Genomic DNA, 16,302 nt, shown 5'->3' on the forward strand with positions numbered 1-16,302 from the left:
TTACCTCAACAAAATAAAGGCTATATGTGAAAAGTCCACAGCTGATATCACACTGAATGGTGAAAAGCTGAAAGCTTTTTATCTAAGATCTATACCAGTCAAGGATGCCCACTCTCACTTCTACTCAAAATAGTACCATAAGTCCTACCTAGAACAGTTAGGCAAGAAAAACATATAAAAGGCATCCAAATCAGAAAGGAAGAGATAAAGTTATCTCTGCAGATGACATGATTTTATATGTAGAAAACACTAAAGACTCCACCAAAAGACTTTTAGAACTAATAAATGAGTTCAGTAAGGTTGCAGGATGCAAAATTAATGTACAAATTGGTTTTTCTACACATCAATAAAGAATTATCCAAAAAAAGAGGGAAATTAGGAAAACAATCATATTTACAACAGCACAAAAAAGAATAAAATTCTTGGAGTTCCCATTGTGGCACAGCAGAAATGAATCTGACTAGTAACCAGGAGAATGCGGGTTCAACCCCTGGCCTTACTTAGTGGGTCGGGAATCCAGTGTTGCCATGTGCTATGGTGTAGGTCTCAGATGTGGCTTAGATCCCACATTGCTGTGGCTGTGCCATAGGCCAGCAGCAGCAGCAGCAGCTCCGATTCAACCCTTAGCCTGGGAACTTCTATATGCCGCAGGTGCAGCCAAAAAGAAAAAAAGAAAAAAAAAATCCTGAAACAAAATAAAAGAATAAAATACTTAAAGATAATCGTAACCAAGAGATGAAAGACATAGTGGTACAGCCACTATGGAAAACATTTTGGAGTTTCCTCAAAAAATTAAAAATATGGACTTTCCATCATGGCTCAGTGGTAATGAACCCAACCTGTATCCATGAGGATGTGATTTGATCCCTGGCCTCAGTCAGTGGGCTAAGGATCCAGCACTGCTGAGAGTTGTGGTGTAGGCCAGCAGCTGTAGCGCTGATTTGACCCCTAGCCTTGGAACTTCCATATGCCACAGATGTGGCCCTGAAAAGACAAAAAAAAAAAAAAAAGATTAAAAATAGAACTAGTATATGATCTAGTAATCTCACTTCTGGATATATATCCAAAAGAACTGAAACTAGGATCTTGAAGAGATAGCTGCACTTCTATGTACACTGCAGCACTACTCACAATAGCAAAGATAAGGAAACAACCCGAATGTCCATCAATAGATGAATTAATAAAGAAAATATGGTATATACTTATAATGGAATACTACTCAGCTTTAAAAAAGAAGAAAATCCTACCACTTGCAACAATATGGATGGACCTAGAAGACATCACGCCAAGTAAAATAAGTAATAAATAATATTAGTTTTTAAATAGTTGAAATTAAACTACATTGGCAAAGTCTCTTCAAAGTTCAGTTTTGTTGTGTTTTGTTTTTGTCTTTTTAGGGCCACACCCTCTGCACATGGAGGTTCCCAGGCTAGGGGTCAAATCAGAACTGTAGGCACTAGCCTACACCACAGCCACAACACCACCAGATCTGAGCTGCGTTTGTGACCTATGCACAGCTCATGGCAACGCCAGATCCTTTACCCAATGAGAGAGGCCAGGGATAGTACCTCCTTCCTCATGGATACTAGTCAGATTCATTTCCATTGAGCCATGATAGGAATTCCCAAAGTTCAGTTTTTTAAGCAAAGAAATTAACTACTTGATTTAAGGGAAGGAAGAAAAAACATTCTTTGAATAGATTTTTTGACAGAAATAAACTCAAAATTGAATTTATCTTTGTTAAATGAATAATTTCCTTTTTATTTAAGGTGCTGCATTTTAGGATGTTACCCCTCGGAGGATTACTTTCTTGAAAAGGAAGGCATTTTTCTCCTTTTGGATTTATTGGCAGTAAGTATGATTGGCAATAAGTATGATTACAACAATTATAAAACAAACAAAAAAAAGTCTTTATTAATTCTTTCCAAACTGAGTATCACAGAACAGTACTCTGTGATTAAAACTGCCCCCAAACAGCATTCAAATGTTTGTTTTAAACAAAAATCTCTCCTGGAGATTCATAATATGCATTAGCATAGTAAGAATTTAAAAATTCCCCCAGTGAAGAAACTGGTTTACTTAAGTCAATGTTCCCAAAAAAAATGATAGCAGAGAATTTGTTTTAGTTTTTTTCTCCCCATGAAACTTCAAAGAAATAGCTAGATTATTTCAAAATCAACAACCGTTTATTAATACCTTTAGCTTCTTTTTGTATTAAAAAGTTCACCTAAGACAAAGGAGAAAAGATTGGCAGTAAAAAAAACTGTGTAGTTTGTAGATAATGTGAAGAATCTAGTGTGTTATACACTGTTTTACAGAAAGAGCAGAAGTGAGCATACTAAGCCTTCCAGAAAGGCAGCTGAGAAGAATGGCAAAGACCCTCATTTATCCCTACAGTAACCCTCAACTAGCCTCAATTCTAACTGGGTACACAGCTAAGATGATGTGAGAGAAAAAGTATATTTTGGGGTCAGTAAAACTTTGAGGGATATTCTTATGCAGAGTTATAGCTGTGTCACTGCCTATGATCGCCACCATTCTTGATTTTATTAACGGAATAACCACTTTGGCTTAGCAAAGATAGTAAAGTTATTTGTGTCCTTTCATTCCCCTGAAAGAAAATTAGTTGACACTAGAAATGAGAGAGAACTCATTAGATATAAAACACAAGGGGAGTTCCCATTACCCTGTGGTGCAGCGGTAATGAACCTGACTAGTATCCATGAAGGTGTGGGTTTGATCCTGGGCCTCGCTCAGGATCTGGCATAGACCGGCAACTGATTCAACCCCTAGCCTGGGAACCACCATGTGCCTCGGGTGCGGCCCTAAAAGATAAGTAAATAAATTAATAAATTAAATATTAGCACATTTCTCTGATGAGAGTACAAGCATGCAGAGGCACATAGTGATGTCAGGGTATTCTCAAAGCTTCAAAATTAACTTGGCATGTCTTCCCAGAATCTAGCTCTTACTTAGGAAGTGAGGAATGATACTATGCATGATATATTAATTAAATTTTATCTTAATATTATATAGAAGACTTCAAAGATACTTCTCACTTCTTCACCATTAGGGTTTCTTGGAAGGAAAAGCATGAAGACTGGTAGGAAAAGCCATATAGCACAGTAGGTGTGAGCATAGGCTGGAATAGGTCTGACTGAGGCCTGCAAAAGTTGTTAGCTCTGTAACTTTGACAAATTAACATTTTGTTGCCAATTTAGGCATCTGTACAACAGAGATAATAGGAATTCCCGCTGTGGTGCAGTGGGTTAAGGATCCAGTGTTGTCTCTGTGGTGGCATGGGTTCAATCCCAGCGGAGAACTTCCAAATACTCTGGGTATAACTATAAAAATTAATAAATAAAAAAAATAAAAGTAGTTCTAGTCCAGAAGAGTTGGCTACAAAGTAAAACACATTAAGAACAAAACCCAGGAGTTCCTGTCGTGGCTCAGTGGTTAACGAATCCGACTAGGAACCATGAGGTTGCAGGTTCGATTCCTGGCCTTGCTCAGTGGGTTAAAAATCTGGCGTTGCTGTGAGCTGTGGTGTAGGTCACAGATGCCGCTTGGATCCCGAATTGCCGTGGCTCTGGTGTAGGCTGGCAGCTACAGCTTCGATTAGACCCCTAGCCTGGGAACCTCCATATGCCACGGAAGCAGCCCTAGAAATGGCAAAAAGACAAGAAGAAAAAAACCCAGAGATAACAGCATTATCTACCTCATGCACTGTCAGGAGGATTATATGAGTGATTATGTATGTGTGTGTATACAGACATGCATTAGTTAAAATAGTTCCTGACATATATTTTTCCTATGTGTCTTCTATTGTTAAGAATGTAATTATTAGATTTCACTTAACATGGATTATACCAATCATAACTACAAATTACAATTTTTTTTTTTTTTTGTCTTTTTGCCATTTCTTGGGCTGCTCCCGCGGCATATGGAGGTTCCCAGGCTAGGGGTTGAATCGGAGCTGTAGCCACCGGCCTATGCCAGAGCCACAGCAACGCGGGATCCGAGCCACATCTGCAACCTACACCACAGCTCACGGCAACGCTGGATCGTTAACCCACTGAGCAAGGGCAGGGACCGAACCCGCAACTTCATGGTTCCTAGTCAGATTTGTTAACCACTGCGCCATGACGGGAACTCCTACAAATTACAAATATTTTTTAATGAAGTTTCTATATAAGTTTCAGTCCTTGACACTTGACTCTTTCTCCTGAAATTGAAGTATAGGAATAAAAAACTCACTTGAGGAAATTTCCAATTGGGTAAGGATCCTGCAGTGCCGCAGCTGTGGTGCAGGCCACAACTGCAGCACAGGTTTGATCCCTGGCCAGGAACTTGTACATGCTGGGAATATGGCCGAAATCACAACAATAAAAACTCACTTGATTGAGGTTCTGCTTAATACAGCCTGCTAAAATATTTATTCAGTGTGCAATGATAATTGCTAATAAAGGTTAAATATTATTGAGAATTTACTATGTGACAGGCACATAGTAAACTGATTTTCCTACTCAATAAAATCAATTATATTTTTGTTCATGATATAGTTTATGACCACATCAGAATTATATTGTATCTTTCTTTTATTTGTAAAAAAAATTTCCTAATGTTTAAAAATGGACTCACTACAATAGTATCTGTTTTAGTAGGAGACTGTCACAAACATACTTAAGAGTCTGAATTTTATAAGGCAATCATTTAGAAAAAACCTACTGATTAAACAAATGTTTCTCCTTTTTTAAGACAGTAATTCTTAATATTTATTGCAACATTTTTCTTCTATTTTATTGCAAAAGTTAAATCAAAAAAAATTCTGTAATCTAATACTTGGAATAATGGTTGAATTTTGTGATAATCCCAAAACTGCGGCTCATGTCAATGCCTGGCGAGGGAAGAAGGACCAGACAGCTGCTTGTCTTTTAATTAAATTGTGGAGAAAGGAAGAAAAAGAACTAGGAGTAAAACGTGATAAACATGGGAGAATTATTGGTAAGTGTATTAATACTTGTTCATAGAGCCAATTATATCTTAAGAAAGTATGAGGACTTTCACCTCTTTGTTTAAAGTTTTTTTCATGGGGGTTTGCAGAAGTTGCCATCATAAATTCTGAGTGACCAGAAGAAAACTGAATTGGTTATAGAATATTTTCAGGAAACAGTGTTTTTATTATATGCTTTAACTTGAAAAAAACTTAACAGTACTTCCTAAAGCACTTTCTTTGGGTTTTTGCAAGTATATTCAGTAATATTTCATTTACCAATAAAATCTGGGATATAAATATTTCCCTTTTAACTTCTGATGATTTCTATCTTTAGTATATTTTTATTATTTCTAACTCTTGATTTATAACATCATAAAATAGCTTTATATTTATAGCATAATATATAGAAACTAAAAGCAAAAGTGAGTACATCAGTGTTAAACTGACATTGTTCAATTCCTGGATCTCAAAATTAGAAAAATTTTTACATGAAAGTTTCACTTTTGGAGTTCCCTCATGGCTCAGTGGGTTAAGGATCTAGCATTGTTATTGCAGCAGCCTGGGTCGCAAGTTTGGCCAAAGAAAGTTTCATTTTTAAAAAAGGTAATTTTGTGAGATTTCAATATTTTACATAAATAATAAAAATGAAAGTTTTAATTTTTGTAACAGAATGGGGAACAATTACTGATTAATTATGCTTTTAAAACAGTAATCATGTACCGGGCGCTATTTTACTGTGTTACAATATTTTCTTTTTCTTTCTTTTTTTTTTTGGGGGGGGGGGTCTTTTTAGGGCCACACCTGTGGCACATGGAGATTCCCAGGCTAGGGGTCGAATCAGAGCTGTAGTCACTGGCTTATACCACAGCCACAGCAAGGCAAGATCCAAGCTGCGTCTGTGACCTACACCACAGCTCATGGCACTGCCGGATCCTTAACCCACTGAGCAAGGCCAGGGATCGAACCTACGTCCTCATGGATACTAGTCAGATTCATTTCCTCTGAGCCATGACAGGAACCCCTGTGCTACAATATTTTCATGTACTTTATGATGCCTACACTAAAATCTTTAAATGAAGTATTATTACAATTTTTATTTATCCCATCTATATTTTCATGATATCCATGATTAGATACAAAGAAACCTCTATTTACCAGTTTTCAAGAAGAGCAAAAAATTGTGCCATTGCCTGCTAACTGTCCAACTATTGCAGTTATGGATGTTGCTGAGAATATCAGAGCAAAAATTTACGCAGTGTTGGGCAAACTAGGTAAGAAGCTACTCGTCAAATTTTCAAAGGCATCTCTTTTTTGCTGAGTGTTGGGAGTTTATTTTGCTTGGGAGTGCATTTTTCAAACATGATGAACAGAGGTCCTTTTATACAGATAAATGCGTATTCTGTTGTTAGGCCCAGACTACTGCCTTGATCTCTGGGTATAGGGCCCAGGCATCAGTATTTTTTAAGCTCCCCTGGCAATTCCAGAGTACAGCCAGGAATAAAGGCAGTACTTTGAGACACTAGAATTCTGAACTACTTGAGGTTTATTTTTTAGGTCCTTGCTTCTTGTTAGGGAAAAAGACCTCATTCTTCAGATTCTGAAAGTACACTATCATGGTCTGACCATAGCACAGAAAGTATTCCTCTTCTAATGACTAGATAAGGATGACTTGGCAGAAGTTTATTATAGAAGGAAGCCAGGAGTTCACAGAAGTAACTCTTTCATAAATCAGGATGAAATCAAAAGTAATCATTTGCTTTTTTTATGACAGATATATCCTGTTTGGAATTATATGCTCTGTTAAAGTAATTATCTCCTTATAAACTCTGTTTAGATTTTGAAAATTTACCTGGCCTATCTGCTGAAGATTTTGTCACCCTCTGTATCATACATAGATATCTTGATTTTAAAGTGAGTATCTTAACCTTGTTATTAAAATCTAGTATGGCAAAACATAGAAGGGAAATGAAAGATCTGCTTATAGTTAGAAGCAATCATCCATGTACTATTTGGTTTTTATTTTTCATTTCGCATCTGATAATGTTCAAGGAACATGCAATTAATTATTTTCCATGGGATAAGATCTCATCCAACTATTTATTTATAAAAAAAGATAGACGTTATTGACATAGAAGCCTAATGGAATCTTAAAAATATAATTTCTACTCTTTAGGGGCTATTAAGAGATAAAATTGAATGAATTATTACTTATTAAATTATTAATACTGGAGTTCCTGTTGTGGCGCAGTGGTTAACGAATCCGACTAGGAACCATGAGGTTGCGGGTTCGGTCCCTGCCCTTGCTCAGTGGGTTAACGATCCGGCTTTGCCGTGAGCTGTGGTGTAGGTTGCAGACGCGGCTCGGATCCCGCGTTGCTGTGGCTCTGGTGTAGGCCGGTGGCTACAGCTCCGATTCGACCCCTAGCCTGGGAACCTCCACATGCCACGGGAGCGGCCCAAGAAATAGCAACAACAAAGACAAAAAGACCAAAAAAAAAAATTATTAATACTTATTAAAGTATTATTTTATCATTATATTATTTGATCAAATATCAAAGAATGTATACATCTAAGGATGACCTGACCCCCTTGCTGTACAGTGGGAAAATAATAAAAAAAAACAAAAAAACAAAAAAAAAAACAAACAAAAAAATCATAGGTTGCTTACTTTGATGGTTATATACTTTTTGGTAAATAAATGCTTTTGAAATTTTTAGGAAAGATTTTATAAGTAAACATTTTCTTCTACTAATATTAGCGCTATGTATTTGAATGCTGTAAATGAATAAATTTCTATTTAAACAATGAAAACAAGGCTGAACTTTATCCCTATCCTGGATTCATACATCTATCTTTAAATATATTCAATCACAATAATTTCCAAATAACCCAGAAATTGAGATGGAGCTATAATATAATGAAAATAAAATATTAAGGGTTTTAGACTCAATTATTGTCTTAGCTGGAAGGTGAAGGACAAAGCTCTATTTCTCTGGGAGGCTGGGTTCTATGGTCCCAGGAATTCCCATTCATTGTTCTACGAATCCAGCTTGATCTAGCCTTTAAACAGGGCTTTAGGAAGGAAAGCATCCATACTTTAGGAGGATGCAATCTCTGCAGCTGTGGAAACAATGACTGTAAAGGAGAGGGCAGTGATGATGGCAATGAACTAACTAGACTTGGTAGCAGAGCCTTATCCATCAATACCTCATCACTGAAAAATATTTGGTAAATTACTCCTGAATACGCAAATATAACTGTAGCTACCAAATCATTTCCAGTGCACTTAACTTATTCCTAAGTAGTAAGTTAGGAAAAGCTGGTTCACTAAGTGTTAACTTTGGAATGGTCAAGCAAATAAATTTTAGGTTACCTAAAATTGTATCATTTATTTTTAGTTAATCTAACTTTTTAAAACTCTTCTAAACTTTAACAGACTGGAGAAATATGGAATGAAATATATGAAGAAATAAAATTAGAAAAGTTAAGACCAGTTACCACAGACCAAAAAAGTTTGGAATCTATTACAACAGCATCAGAAAATATTGGAAAGATGGTGGCTTCTCTGCAAAGTGAGATGATTGAAAGCCAAGCACGCCAAGATATGCAAAATGAACAAAAAGTATACACAAAAGTAAGCCACAGATGCCAGTGAGGCAGACAAAAATAATTTCAATGTACAAATTAATTGAAGTTATCCATAGGATATATCTACCTTACTTATGAACGTTTCAACACTTATTAGAGTTATTTTGTAATTTTCTTTTATAGTTGCTTTAGTGTCTTTGTACAATTTTTAAAGAAAACATGGAGCTAAGAGCTTGACATTAAGTTACTATGCTAATGCTGCTTTATGGCATTATAATTTCTAGAGGATTACATTTTAAAAGGTAGATACCTGAGACATTTCCTTTTTTTTTTTTTTTTTGAAAAGTCAGAGTGCCAAAAATTGTGTCTATTTAAATGTATACATTTAGCAAATTCAAAAAAAGTGGTGTATCTCTGTGACTATATGTATAACCTCATTGAGAAAGTTAGCCTTTGTCTCTCACTCTGGGGTAGGCCCTTACTGGTAGGCCAACCAAAGCTTCTGAGGTGACAAAGCTTCTCTCACCTCAGTGCCACAACACTTACTATGAGCATTCTATAAGTCTAGTCTCTGATTTTAGCTAATCAGAAAAGCATGTTAGGAAAATACAAGCCATTTTCCTAAAGCTTTACACAGGTGAATAACCAATGCATCAGAGGTTTTTGAGCAAATAGGTTAAGTGACTACTTAAGTGAACTTGTCCATAGATACAGAGATGATACACGAGTTCCCATCGTGGCTCAGCAGCAATGAATCTGACTAGTACATGAGGATGCGGATGCGGGTTTGATCCCTGGCCACGCTCAGTGGGTTATGGATCTGGCGTTGCCGTGAGCTGTGGTGTAGGTCACAGATGTGGCTTGGATTTGGCATTGTTGTGGCTGTGGCGTAGGCTGGCAGCTGCAGGTCTGATTCAATCCCTAGCCTGGGAAATTCCTTATGCCACAGATGTGGCCCTAAAAAGCAAAACAAACAAACAGAAAAAACAAAGATGATGAAGATTTCCCATTTCTGTGTGGTGATTCTTTTGGCTAAAAGTAAAAAAAATTTTTTTTTTTTTGGTCTTTTCTAGGCCCGCTCCTGTGGCATGTGGAGGTTCCCAGGCTAGGGGTCTAATTGGAGCTATAGCCGCTGGCCTACACCAGAACCACAGCAACGAGGAATCCGAGCAGCGTCTGTGAACTACACCACAGCTCACAGCAGTGCCAGATCCTTAGCCCACTGAGTGAGGCCAGGAATCAAACCCACAACCTCATGGATCCTAGTCAGATTTGTTAACCACTGGGCCACGATGGGAACTCCTAAAATATTTAAAACTCTTTAAGGTGATTTCCAAAGTGTTTTTTCTATTGTCTCATCTTTTCACAGTCTATTAAATGTTTACATCTCCAGTCTAGTGAAACTCAGCATCCATCTATAAATCTTGCTCCATCTTAGATACCTCCCTGCTTAAAAGTTTTATTTGTGAAGAGTTTTCATCACAAGGATGTTGCCGTTTAATCCACTCATTTACTCTTAAGTGGGGGTACCCCTATTGGAAGTTTTTCTCCTCAACACTTCTGTTGAATGGCAGGATTCTGCTGTGTGGACTAGCTATTGTTGATTTGTTGGTGATTATTGATTTGTTATCATGGCTCTGACCCCACTTGTTTTTTAGCAGTTGTTGAATTCAATACTCTCAGATTTATAACTTAAACTTAATAGTATATTACATGCCCACAAAGGGCACATGTCCACTGATTATATATTTAGTGGAGAGGCTGCTGAGAACCATAGTCTTTGCTGTTCCTTCGTAGTTAACCTTCCTAGACTGCATCACCACAACAAACTCAGCACTCCCACAAAATTGCTTGTCTTGCTGCAGTTGTAAATTAGAAGCAGTTTTACCAATATAATCTTGCCTAAACTATGATCAGTGGCAGCAAGAACCTATTTTCTCCTGTGAATTTGCTGTTGGGTCATTTATGTACCTTGTTCTGGATTATACTCTGTCTTCACAGGTGATAATCATGTAAAACAGTCTTGCTGAGAACAATTATTGTTATTTTCACATTTTATATTTTTAGAACAACAATTTTGCATTACATTTCATGGGAAGCAGTTCAAACCTTAGCCACACAGTGAGGGAAGGATTTTTTTTTTTCACTTTAAGACTTGTCTTTTTAAGTTGTTGAACTCTAATCCTTTTGCTATTTGGCCTTAAGATGCACAATAGCAAAAACTAGGTCTTCCTTCAGAAGACAGGTACTCAAGCTCTTTGGTACCCTTTTATAGAAACTGGAACTCTTAATTACATTTCTTATTTCAGATACAAGCCACACACAAGCAAAGAGAACTAGCTAATAAATCGTGGGAAAATTTCTTGGCTAGAACATCAAATGCTAAAACTTTAAAGGTAGGATTTTAAAATATTACGATATTAGCTAACTCTGACAGAATTTTTCAGGGATAAATATTCATTCACCTTTTTTTCTGTTTATCTGTGGAATACCACACTATTGGTCCTCGTTTGGAATTTAGAATGATAACTGAAACTATGCATTTTCACAGTTACAGAAACCACTGTGAATTTCATTTGGTCTAGCAGTGGAAAGCAAGGATGGTATTCCTGGTTTGCATAAAAGAGATGAGAATTAGCCAGGAATAAGCAGGAGAAATGTGCTCCTACTTTCCCTTATGAGCCTTCTTATTCAAGCAGTCTTTTCTGTAGGAAACAGACTGAAGGACACAAAAACAACTATCCATATTACCCTCTTCCTCATAGATGGTTCGCCTCTGTGACCACCAAAAGAAACATTATATTAAAGTTTACATGGGAGTTTCCTTGTGGCCAGCGGGTATCCAATTAATGATCTGTCCTTGTCACTGCAGCCTCTTGGGTCACTGTTGTGACATGGGTATGATCCCTGGCCCTGGAACTTCCACATGCTGCAGGTATGGCCAAAATAAACAAATAAAGCTTACTTGGGAATTTGGGATAAATACTCCTTTGGAAAAATGTGACAATCTGCTTCAGCAACAAGCCAGTAATTGATCTAAAAAGTTCATAATGCTAATTGTTCAGTGAAATATGTAAGAAGCACCATAGATTTCCAAAATCTCATTACTTTTTTTCCCCTGGTTTTTTCATTAATACTTGGGATACACTTTTTTGTAATGTTACAATTCTTTCTCTAGATATGAAATTGTTAAATGTTAGTATCAGTCCACAAAAAAAGTAGAACTGTATCAAGATAGCAAAACCAAAATTAAGGTACTCTGTTGTGTCTCCCCCTTCTCACTGAAAGTTCTTCCCAACTTTATTTACAAAATATTCTCATAACTACCCATACTTTTAAGGAAGAGTTGATGAAAATTAGCCCCTTCCACGCAGATCTTTTGTTATCTTGCATTTCACCTGTTCTAATGCCTCAAGTCTTGAGCTTGAATATAACTGCAACAAATTATGAGGTTTACATTATTCTGAAATTTTGAAACACTTAAGTATAAAGAATTAGTATCTAATTTATGCAAAATAATTTGAAAACATGTATCAACTGTTGTAAATTTAGTAACTTACTCAATTATGTGTGAAAAATTGAACCTGATTTCCTTAGGACTTGCTTTGTCCCTTGGTCATATATAACCAGTACCTCTGGAAATCTCAGTAACATTTTCAGGTGTTTTCTGCAATACACAAAAGATATAACTTGCTAATAACTATTTTCTTAGCCTAAATGAGTAAATTCAGTTTCTAGTATAAGCCAGACACAATTAAATGTATTTTACATACTTCATTGTAAGTACCATAGTTAATGTTTTAATGTAATTAATTTTATTTTCTTTCCAATTAAAAAATCTTCAGAAAGCAAAAAGACTTCAAGAGAAAGCTATAGAATCCTCTAGATACAGTGAGCGTCCACCAAATGCAATATTTCACCGGACAGCTATCAAAGGCCTTAACACAACAGTAAGATTTTTTTCCTCTATAACTTTTCTTGGTATATATTAAATTTACTCCCTAAACAAGGTTCTTTCCATGGGGCTTTGTCTCACATTTTTTCTTTTTGCTGTTTGAATTTCAAATAGTTAAGGCATATTTATCTCTACCCTTGCCCAGTGCTGGTTCAGACCAGACCCAGCCTTCCAAAATTCCCAAGAAACTGCTATAAACACTAGTCAAAATATATCTCCGTATCTCCTTGGCAGAGAGTGTGCAGTGCCTCCTTTGCCTGTCAAATAGATCCATGTCCCATCCCAGTGTTCCTGGTGTCCCCTTCTGGACATAATTTGGCCCTGATTACAAAGGCTCCAAAGTCCATATCTTTCCATTATTCCACACTGCCTCCTAGTTACTGTGTACATATTGCGTCTTTTCCAAAGTTAGTTGAAGGATGAATGGGTTTTTCTCTTATTGAAAAATGTTGTTAATGGACTCTTAAATATGTACTTCGCTTTTTTAGGTGCCCTCTGGTGGCGTAGTAACAGTGGAGAGCACTCCTGCCCGATTAGTGGGAGGACCTCTGGCTGATACAGATATTGCTCTTAAACAACTGCCCATTCGAGGAGGAGCCCTACAGAGAGTGAAAGCAGTAAAAACTGTGGATGAGCTGAAGAAGAATGTTCCCACATAAAATACTCTAGAGACTTTCTGAAATAAATTCTGCTTATTATTTTTAGTTAAATATATCTTTATATAAATGTAAAGCAAATATTTTAGAATAAATATTTTAGTAAAATACTATTAAAAGTAAGCACATATTTACTTTTATTGAAAATATCAACATATACTGTGAGAAGACTTGTCATCAATTTCTTCCTGAAGATTACTAATTCTCTCAGCTGAAAACTGTAAAACATATTGTATCAGTTAGGACTCTTTTGGTTAGTGTGAATCTGATCCAACTGGTTTAAGCCAAAACTAAAACTAAAACTTTTACAGGGTCTGTGGTTATCAAGTGTAGGTCTAATTAAAACTACAGGCATTATTGAATCCAGGGGCTGAAACTCAGAGTAGGATCTTCTTCTTCCCTGGCAGCTCCTGAATTATATTCTTGCAGGTTGATATCCAATAGAAAAGAGCATATGCCTATCTCTCAACAGTCTCAATTGTCTCCGTATCTTGGGGCCCCTGATGGGCCACATGCCCACTCCTGAACCATTCATCAGGACTTTGGCCAGATCTGAGGACTGCTTGCTCTCAGAGCCAGAAGCAGGCCAGTCCCTTCCAAAGCATGTGGATGGAGTGGGGAATCAGGATATTTTAAATATATTATTATAAGTATATATAAATACTGGGCAGCAAAAAACATGTTGGTCAAAGGAAAATAAGTTATCTCTCCTATAAAAAGCAAATGTGGAGTTCTCTTGTGGTGCATAGGGTTAAGGATCTGGCATTGTCACCAGAGCAGCTCATGTTGCTGCTTTGGCGCAGGTTTGATCCTTGGCCTGGGAACTTCTACATGCCGTGTGGCCAAAAAAAACCCAAACAAACAAAAAAAGCAAATGTTAGTCATGCGCTACACAATAAAAATTTAAAAATACAGGTAGTTTAACACTTAATATATGAACAAATTCTAATACAACTTCTTTAATGGGGAAGGGAAAGGGGAAGCTTTTGGTGGTGGAGGTATCTTGCCTTAGCGTTGGATGTAGAGCAAGGTGTCTGTGTCTCTTTACGCTGTTATGAGGTTTCCACGCCCATCTCCATTCCCATCAACTCCCTTCTCCACTCAGGATGCTACAAAGTTCAGTTTATGTCCAGGGCTCAGAGAGACAAGAACCTATTTTCTCAGAAAGGAAAATATATTGGAATTTGAGTCTGGACTCTAGGCCTGTAGGGTGCATGCAAGGGTGTATTGGTTAAATGTATAAAAACCAGATCATCAAGGAGGAAAAGCCCTATTTGTAGAGTTTACCAATTTGCATGGTATAAATTCTCCCACTATGACCAATTTCAAACTACCAACATGGTACAACTGAATGTGGAGTTGGGAAGACATGAACAGAATCCACTTTCATTATCAGATAAGTGAGGGCTACATCACTCCACCGGGCCCACCCTCCCCTACTCTCTTCTCCCTCCTCCCCTTACTCCTCCTCCCTCTACTCACATTCCTTCAGGAATTTTTCATTATCCCCTCTGTGAGAACAGTGGCATCTTCAATGAGAGTGGACATTGCAGCTGTTATTGTTCTAATTTGAATGAGTTGCCAGTGGCCTCTCACCCTGGCCCAGCTGCCCATTTTCCTTGTGACTCACAGGAGTAGATAATATGCATGTTTATCAGTGAGCTTTGTCCTCTCTTGAATCCCTTTCTCTCTTACCACCACCCCCAAGAAAACAGTAGGAGGTATAATTTGTTCCTCGTCTTCGCAGGAAGCCCAAAGCACAAAGGTTCTATGTAAAGGGGAATTACTGACACACAAGAATGGATGTGGTTAGGATAGGACACTGCAATAATGAAATGCCCATAAAAAAAATCATGAGGTACACTTCAGGTATATCTCAGATACAGAATCAAGATGAAGTGTCCATGGCTAAGAGCAATGAATCCTTACCCCATTTTGTAGACTGAGTTCCTTCCTCAGACTAACAGCTACCTAGAGAGAGGTTAGAAACCACATCTCACTCATTATTGTAACCAACACCTCAGTAAATAAGTTATTGAATAACTGTGGTGGTGGCCACAGCTCCTTGCAAGCCTTTCCCTCAACTTCAACAAATGCAGCAAAGTCTTGAGCTCAAAGGGAAGGTTTGGCCAACAAAATACTATACAGGGAATGCTAAACATGGAAGTGTTAAAGTAGTTCAAATGTACTTACTTCATAACAGTAACAGACTTTCTCTAAAAAGATGAGGTATAAATACTATTAATATAATCAGTGGGTAGAAATAAAATTGATGTTATTTGGCTGAGTATCCTGTGGTAAAACTTGGTATCTCTAGATTGATGAGGACTGACTGCAATCAAAACAACCTGTGATTTCTGTAGAACTCCTCCCTGCCAAAGTTGATCTTACCCATCAGGAAGAGGAATAATAAAAGAGAGGAGGTTATTACCTAACAGCCATTTAACAGAGGAAGAAATGAATGTGGATGGAGGGTAGTAAGGTTGCTTCACCCAGACACTTGGACTTGATAGACAACATCCAAGTTCACATATTATAATTCCAGCCACCAGCAGTGAGCCAGAAAATCCATCCCAGTGCTTGCTCATAATGAATGAAAACCAGTGAATAATTAGGTGAACAACTTCTGCTCATCTGGTCCTCAACGTGCCTTCTGGAACACAGGGTACACTTCATATCACAGGGAAAAACCATGACGTTCACTCTAAGTCTTTTGGGGCAAATATCCAGTTTCTTTAATCATTCCAGATGATGAGTCTGGCCAGCCCCTTCTAAAAGTGCTATACTGAGACCAAGAGAACCAAACTAAAATTCCCAGATGTATCAGGAAACATAGAGGGTAGAATGAAACTAGTCCTTCTCATTTTTACACAACTTCTGCCAACACAGCCTAAGCTTACATTAGTTTCATTGGCAACCATGCTTCATAATTGCTTGGATTTAGTTTACTTTATGTGGATATTCCATTCCCAAGGAGATGGAATATAACTCCCCATATCCTAAAAGATGCCTCACTTCCAAAGAATACAACATGGAAAGAGAAGGGCTAGTTGAATAAAAAAGACTTGTCATAGAAGGAATGAACAAATGAACGAATGAACAAAAGA

The 16,302-nt window shown here is 37.3% G+C and overlaps 1 protein-coding gene across 9 annotated transcripts in view; it reads left to right on the forward strand.

Annotated features, from left to right (window-relative positions):
• The window catches only part of CFAP69 (cilia and flagella associated protein 69), a 56,962-nt gene extending 43,654 nt beyond the window's left edge, over positions 1–13,308 (forward strand). For all 9 annotated transcript variants that reach the window (XM_013979666.2, XM_005667581.3, XM_013979667.2 and 6 more), the window contains 8 exons: positions 1,770–1,851; positions 4,812–5,004; positions 6,130–6,267; positions 6,831–6,907; positions 8,433–8,630; positions 10,894–10,980; positions 12,430–12,534; positions 13,028–13,308. In XM_013979666.2, the coding sequence (XP_013835120.2) occupies positions 1,770–1,851; positions 4,812–5,004; positions 6,130–6,267; positions 6,831–6,907; positions 8,433–8,630; positions 10,894–10,980; positions 12,430–12,534; positions 13,028–13,198 (1,051 nt within the window). In that variant the 3' untranslated portion in view covers positions 13,199–13,308. The remainder of the gene's footprint in view (positions 1–1,769; positions 1,852–4,811; positions 5,005–6,129; positions 6,268–6,830; positions 6,908–8,432; positions 8,631–10,893; positions 10,981–12,429; positions 12,535–13,027) is intronic.

Source organism: Sus scrofa, chromosome 9 (genome assembly GCF_000003025.6).
Source record: "Sus scrofa isolate TJ Tabasco breed Duroc chromosome 9, Sscrofa11.1, whole genome shotgun sequence".
Classification (NCBI taxonomy): Eukaryota; Metazoa; Chordata; class Mammalia; order Artiodactyla; family Suidae; genus Sus; species Sus scrofa.